Source organism: Sinocyclocheilus anshuiensis, unplaced genomic scaffold, assembly GCF_001515605.1.
Source record: "Sinocyclocheilus anshuiensis isolate Anshui unplaced genomic scaffold, SAMN03320099.WGS_v1.1 scaffold392, whole genome shotgun sequence".
In the NCBI taxonomy this organism is placed as follows: domain Eukaryota; kingdom Metazoa; phylum Chordata; class Actinopteri; order Cypriniformes; family Cyprinidae; genus Sinocyclocheilus; species Sinocyclocheilus anshuiensis.
This window is the reverse complement of record NW_015557091.1, coordinates 834279-842111: the sequence shown is the minus strand read 5'-3', so window position 1 is coordinate 842111 and position 7833 is coordinate 834279. Positions and strand designations below refer to the sequence as shown.

The window sequence follows — 7833 nt, the reverse complement described above, 5'->3', positions numbered from 1 at the left end:
ACACACACACACACAAAACACATCAGTTCCAGCATTGCTAACTTGACAGCGCAGTTGGTACTTTATCAAAATAAAATACAGTGAACCAAACATCAACGCGCCCGCCTCTGTGTCACCGTTGGAACGCGGCTGAAGTACAAAGCCTATAATTTACATAATAAATAATAGTTATATTCAACGGTACACAGATGTCACGGTTCGCTACGTACCTCGGTTCGGGGGTCACGGTTCGATACGATTTCGGTACAACAGGGGAAAAAAACAAATCTACTATGCTTGGTTTCTTTTAATTTATTTTGAACAGACAGTAGTGCAAATTAAGAAAAAATTCCACCTAGATGTGCAAATACTAAATATTATTGCATTGTTATATATATATAAAGTATACTCCTTTGTCAGTCTGTGAGAGACGCATTCAGAATCAGCACACGGTCACTGTCTAGTGGGCTTTGTTTTCAAGTGTGCAACTCATGGCATTCACTGTTCTTCTGCTGGCGGCCGGTTATCAAACACCGTTGCATTGCTGTGGGCGCCCCCTTCTGGATTTCGTTGTAAGGCCTCATGCACCGAACCGAGATGTCCGCACCGTGACGGTTCAGTACGAATACATGTATCGTTCCACCCCTAATATATATATATATATATATATATAAAATACCAACTGAAATCTGTTTCTCTCCCCATAATTAACAAATGCATAAATTGTAGTTAATTCATTTAATTCATTCTCCAAACCAATTGTCCTGTGTAGCGTGGCGTAATTACTTGTAAGTAGTAAATATTAACTAAACATTTAAACTAAAAATATTTTTTGAAATAAGATACCTAAATATACTGTTGATTTGAATGGGAATTTGTGTGTGTGTAGAAATTGTGTTTTGGGAATCCACTGGCTCCTCAGGCTCTAGAGGACGTGAAGACAGTCGTTTGGAAGAACACCAGTGATGGAGTCCAGGACAACGGACTCACACTCAACGGTAACACACGTTACACATATTCATATTCCTTAGACCCACTCTCATTTGTACATTAATCGTAATTACACACTGTTACAAGTGTGTTTGTGTGTTTTCCCTAGGTTTCCTGTTCTTGAACACTCTCTTTATCCAGAGGGGACGTCATGAAACCACCTGGACCATCCTGCGTAAATTCGGCTACGATGACACGCTCGACTTGACCGATGACTACCTCTACCCACCGTACGTCTGTGCATGAGAGAGCATGTGATTGCATGAGCAAAAACCAGTATTTAAGTGACTTAGACGTGTGTGTTTATAGATTACGAGTATCGGTGGGTTGCACGACGGAGCTGAATCATCTGGGTCATCAGTTCCTCCAGAAGCTGTTTGATAAGTATGACGAGGTGAGCTCTCACATCTGGTCCTCTAATGAACTTTGCGTGATTAGTAGGGATGTAACTATGGGGCTTGTTTTAAAATTTCAATTTAGTTTTGTTATTTACATTTACATTATATTTAAATTTTGTCATTTAGCAGACGCTTTTATCCAAAGCGACTTACAAATGAGGACAATAGAAGCAATCAAAACCAACAAAAGAGCAATAATATGCAAGTGCTATATTAGTATATTATTATAGTTATATTTCAATTTCACAAAGAAATGTGCAGCATTTTGTCCAAGCATTAACAAAAGGACACATTTAATTTATAATTTATCTTAAATCTCATTTTGTAAAAAAATAAAAAATAAAAAATTGAGAATCGAATCGTGAGTTGAGTGAATCGTTACATCCCTAGTGATTAGAGGTTCGTCAGGCTGATGATTGCGTCTCTCCTCCTGCAGGATAAAGATTCAGCTCTCTCTCCCGCAGAGCTGAAGAATCTGTTTAGTGTTTTACCCTACATGCCCTGGGGCCCGGAGGTGTACAGTAATGTCTCCCTATCAGACGACAACTACATCTCACAGCACGGGTACTTCTGCCAGTGGATGTGAGTCAAAGTTTGAACAGTGCAATACACATTTAAATCGATTATTTTCTGGTAGGTATTAATACACATTTCCCCTTTTGATTCAATTCTGATTTGATTTGTTTAAAATATTCCATCACTTGAAGTACTGCTCTGGCCAATTCATTCAGTAAATCATCAGATTAAATCATACAGCAACTCTTGTTTTTGTGGGCATTTTAGAATGATTCATTAAAAGGACCTGATCGAAAGAGTCATTTGTTTGTGAATTAGACACTGGTTGCTCTGTGTGTTTATGATGCACTAAAAAAAAAGAGTCATCTTATTGTGAATCATGTTGTGTTATGATTCACTAAAAAGTACTGCTTCATAAGAGTAATTTTTTCGTGAATCAGACTTCACTGGTTGTGCTGTATGTTAATGATTCACTAAAAAACTGTTCATAAGCTTTGTTTGTTTGTGAATCATACTACACATGTTGTGCTGTATATGATTCACTAAAAAGAATCAACATATGAGTCGTTTGTGAATCATGCTACACATGGTGTGCTTTGTTTATGATTCACTTAAAAGAACCAGTTCATAAGAGTCATTTATTTGTGCAGGAAACTAGCATAACGTAAAGGATTTTGGGATTTTATTAAGAATTGGAATATTATTAAAATGCATTCCCAGTTCGGTAGTTATAGTTCTAAATTCGATGTGTTATTGAATAAACCGCAGGTTATCCGCTTATCTGGATGTCCACCGGTGTTTGGAGCATCTTGGTTACCTCGGCTATCCCATTCTAATGGAGCGAGAGTCCCAGACCTCCGCCATCACAGGTAGGGATGCACCCGTACCATTTTTTCAGATCCAATCCGATCTGATAACAACAATTCTGAGTATCAGCCGATTCGATACCAGCGCAGTTTATTTTTTTTAAATCAGTGTAGAATTTCTTTACCTCTATGTGTGTTGACCTGATCAGCACTGTTTTGTGTTAAAAACACAATCTACTAAATATAGACAACTTCATTTTAAAGAAAAATAACAAATGAAAAAATATAGAATCATAATACTATTACAAACTAGGTTAGTGGATAATTCAGCAGCAAAAGTTACTCTAGAAAAATCATGAGTGCACAATAATTTTATAGAATCTAATCATTTAGTGAAAAAAAATATTTAGTATATAGCACAGTAATGAGGCAGCAACATATGATAGATAAGACAACAAGAAAGGCTATTAATAATCTTTCATTGTGCAAAAGTATTATAATAAGAGAGGCTCTAATACACAGCAGCACTTATGATGCACTTGAAGCAACACTGAGTCACAGTGCGCAGCGCTCCGCATAGAAAAGTTCAAAGCACAAAGGGAAGAGATATTGATGCGTAGTGTATTATATCTATGCGATAGAGTCTTTTCTTTTAACTGTGTTAAATTTCAGTTACTATGCATGTGAAGAACAATTCATAGTGCTCTCTATTCCAGTGCTGTGATCTTACTTGATACCCGGTAAAAAGTAACATGATTTAGAAACAGCACTAAACTCCAGCAAGATAAAGTCCTTTAATGCAGTATCAGATCTGCGCATCTCTAGTCACAGGTAATGAGTTCCACACACAGACCTGCTGTAAACTCCACGTTTGATCAGACGGACACTGAAGAGTATTTCTTTCTTTTTCTGTGTGTGTATGTTAGTAACAAGAGAAAAGGCCTTAGACCTGGAGAAGAGACAAACCCAGCGCACTGTGTTCCTCTGCAAAGTGATCGGTCCACGTGGAACAGGAAAGACCGACTTCCTCCAAGCTTTTCTGCAGCGAAGCACTGAGGTGAGAGAATGACTTAAAGGCAAAAGTTTGTTTGTAATTTTACTTTACAAAATACTGCATGAAGCCAATCAGAACAAACTGCATTCAATTCAGAGCCAATCAGGACATATGTAATGTTTGATATACAGTATATATATATATACACACATACAGTATATATACCAATGAGATTTTTAGTAACACAATAAATAAAATTTAAACTACAGTCAATCCGAACATATTTAATGTTTAATATATTTTTATATTGTTTATTTATTTTGAAAACTAGTTTTTTATATACCGATGAGATTTTTAGAAACACAATAAATAAAAACAATTAAAACCTGCAGTCAAATCAGAGCCAATCAGAACATATTTCATGTTTAATTGTTTTTTTTTAAATATATATTTTATATACCAATAAAATTTGTATGAATAAAGAAAAAATTTAAAGGTTCATGGATTTTCTACTTTTTATTAAGCAAATGGTTTCTCTTTTGATGCAATGAAAATACATACAATGACCAAGATTTTTTTACAGTAAAACAATAGCATTAATATATGGTTACAAAATAGTACTTGTTGCTTCTTAAGGCAGTTTACTCTAGAAAGAGGTTTTCATGCTTTGCTTTTGGTATCTAACCACAATTTGTAGTCTGTCTAGGAAATATTTATGTTTTTTGTGGCTCCCAATAGTCTTGGTTAGATCTACCAAATATTTACAAAGTTGATGATGAAGGTGTATTTTGTTTGCTTTCAGAGAAACGAGCGCGACCCCAGTCCCCCCACAATATACGCCATCAACACCGTCTCAGTAGCCAATCAGGACAAGTACCTCATCGTAAGTAGCGTCTCATGCTTTACACGCTCCGTAGTTTATTGGGTCCCGCCTGACGTGTGTGTTATTTCTCACAGCTGGAGGAGGTGGATGTGGAAACAGAGTTTCTAAAAACAGCAGATGCAGCATGTGATGTGGCGTGTCTCATGTATGATGTCAGCGACCCGGACTCCTTCAACTACTGCGCTAGTATTTATAAGGTACAGACGACCACACATGCACGAGATGCTTTAGTTCTGGAGTAATGTGGGACAAACTCACACGCCTCATAGTATTCATTAACCATATTAAAATCACATCATCCAAATGATTTAATAACCCATAATGACCTTGCACAACCTGATATCTGTCAGTGAGTAATATATGATGCGAGTTATTTATTTCTCATGAAGCCTGTTTGGCTAACATGCACTTCTATTTACACTATTAATATAACTCAAGGAAATCAATTTATGATTTTTTTCTTAAATGGTGTTTCACAGAATTTTGTAAACAAAGAAATTTCATGCACTACTGTTCAAAAGTTAAAAAAAAAAAAAAAAAGATTACTGCTTTTATTCAACAAGGATGCATTACATTGATCAAATGCATCAGACATGACATTTGTGAAAGATCATGTGACACTGAACACTGGAGTAATGGCTGCTGAAAATTCAGTTTTGCCATCATAGGGATAAATTACATTTATAAGGTATTTAAATTAATTATTTTAAATTGTAATAATATTTCACAGTATTATTGTTGTTACTGTATTTTTTTTATCAAATAAACGCAGCAACTTCAGTAGCAAAAGTAGTAGAGTTGTCAAGACGTAGTATCTGTTTCACTGGCTTTTGAAGTATATTTGTGTGTTATTCCTCTTTAGCAGCACTACATGGACCGTGGAATCCCGTGTGTGGTTGTGGGCTCCAAAGCTGATCTGATAGAAGTCAAACAGCATCATGGGATGAGCCCGTCTGAGTTTTGTTACAAACATCGGCTGCCTTCTCCTCTCCATTTTTCCACGCTGCTCACACACACTCACACACACATTTACAGCAAGCTCACCTGGGCTGCCATGTACCCGTAAGTACATACTTGTCTTACAGTTTTTGTTTTTTTTTATTTATACTTAATAATTAAATTATTTTATTAATAATTAAATGAGAAATTTTAGAAAAAAATGTACATTTTAATATTAATTCAGTTTTTATTTATATTTAATAATAAATTCATTCATTTCTTCTCTTTTTTAGCCATTACATTTAAGCTTGTTTAAATTAAACCACTTCAAAGAACCAAAAATATTTAATAAATAAATAAAGACATTTAAAATAATATAAGTATTAAACTGCTACATTTAAATTAAACCACTTTAAAGAACCAAAACATAAAAATAAAAATCTTTGCAATCTTTCATGAAAATTAAGAAGTAATGCTCACTCTGACTTTCAAACTGCTTTGGTTTTCGGGTTGATGTCGCCAAGCCCTCTTATTCTTACACCCACTTTTCACAATCCAGTCAATTCCTGTTTAATAAAATTGTCTACTCTTTTCATTGAATACCATGTGCCACTCGTAAATATTTATGTTGAATAAATTGGGTTACAGACGTTGCCTGTTGACTTCAAAGATTTGCAGATGCAAGACTAAAATTAGCCTGCTTGGCTGGATGTATGTCACCAGAAATACTGAGTGTATTTAAATCTCTCTCTATCTATGTCACTTCCTGTCTGCAGGCATCTGAACGGATCAGACATGAGCAGCACGTCTTTCTGGCTGCGTGTGACTCTGGGCGCCACAATAGCTGCCATGCTGGGCTTCGCTCTGTACAGAGCCTTTAGCCGACACAAATGATGCAGACACAATACATGCAGATAAACACACACTCCCTCTTTCCCGCGCTCTGTCTTGGCCTTACAGTGACAACAACACAATTATGCAGATGTTTGTTTGTTTGTTTTTTTCAGCTGGACTAAAGTATTGTACACACGCTTTGCTTTTATTATGAAAAATTCCCGATCTTACTGTTTGACCTACATCGGTCGACCCCAAGAGATGTTTTTTTCATCATGTTTTGAGAGGAACAATATCAAGAAATGATTTAAAAGGGTATGTTTTGAATTGTACAGAGTTTGTAATGTAGTTAATAGCTTGGGAAATCAATATGGATCATGAAAATATTCCATGTGAATTCGTATTGCGTTTCTGAAGTGTATATTCAAACGAATCTCAATGTTGGGGTCAGTTATTCGGTTTTACCTCAGCCGGTTCAGGAAACGCACTTAAATTCATAATTCAGCCTCTCATAATGTTTGAGAAGCTAAAGTAAGTTCTGGGTTAAATAGAAGTTAAAGAAATAGTTCATTACCTGAAAAGTGACTCACCCTCAAGATTTGGCGAAATTTAGCATCACTTGCTCAACAATGGATGCTCTGCAGTGAATGGGTGCCATCAGAATGAGAGTCCAAACAGCTGATAAACACATCACAGTAATCCACACCACTCCAGTCCAGCAGTAAGCATCTTGTGAAGTGAAAAGTGTGTTTTAACTTTAAAGCATCACTTCTGGCCAAAATATGAGTCCATAATAATGCTTCCTTCAGTGAAAAAGTTCATCTCCTGTTGTGCCTCACATCAAAATCCACCCACATATTTGTTTAGAGCTGTTTTTGGCTTGTAAATGGTGCTTGATCTGTGCAGATTTCTCTCCTGATTCAGACCAGGTGACTTTTTCACTGGAGAAAGCAATATTATGAATAGAGGACTCATATTTTAGCCGAAAACAATGGTTTGAAGTTAAAAACATATTAGTGATTGATTAGTTTATTACAGATATAATACAGCTAGTGGATTACTTGCATCACTTGTGGATTATTGTGATGTTTTTATCATCTGTTTGGGAGTCCACTGACGGCACCCATTCACTGCAGAGCATCCATTGGTGAGCAAGTGATGCAATGCTACATTTCTCCAGATCTGTTCTGATAAAGAAACTTATCCATTTCTTATACAGCATGAGGGTAAGTACATTTTCAGCAAATTTTCATTTTTCGATGAACTATTCCTTTAAACTTTATTTAAATGCTACAGATGTCAGCAGAAAATAAGCATTTTGGCTCTGAATTCACAGATTTTTCAGATGTATTTAACCCATTTAAGTGTAATCTTCTAAATTGGCCGAATTAAAGGGAAATAAACATCAGTCCCCATTCATTTCCATTTCACATTCCTCAGATGTGCGTTTATATGTATGGACCATGACTGACAAATGTGTGTATGTATTTTTTT

General features: G+C 35.9%; 1 protein-coding gene across 1 annotated transcript in view; it reads left to right on the top strand.

Annotated features, from left to right (window-relative positions):
• LOC107677299 (mitochondrial Rho GTPase 2) overlaps nt 1-7007 on the top strand; it is a 15689-nt gene extending 8682 nt beyond the window's left edge. The window contains exons 10-19 of the mRNA XM_016472157.1: nt 869-977; nt 1079-1199; nt 1279-1363; nt 1804-1949; nt 2652-2752; nt 3616-3746; nt 4486-4566; nt 4641-4763; nt 5429-5628; nt 6282-7007. Coding sequence (XP_016327643.1) covers nt 869-977; nt 1079-1199; nt 1279-1363; nt 1804-1949; nt 2652-2752; nt 3616-3746; nt 4486-4566; nt 4641-4763; nt 5429-5628; nt 6282-6399 — 1215 coding nt within the window. The 3' untranslated portion in view covers nt 6400-7007. The remainder of the gene's footprint in view (nt 1-868; nt 978-1078; nt 1200-1278; nt 1364-1803; nt 1950-2651; nt 2753-3615; nt 3747-4485; nt 4567-4640; nt 4764-5428; nt 5629-6281) is intronic.
• Nucleotides 7008-7833: the final 826 nt, after the last annotated feature.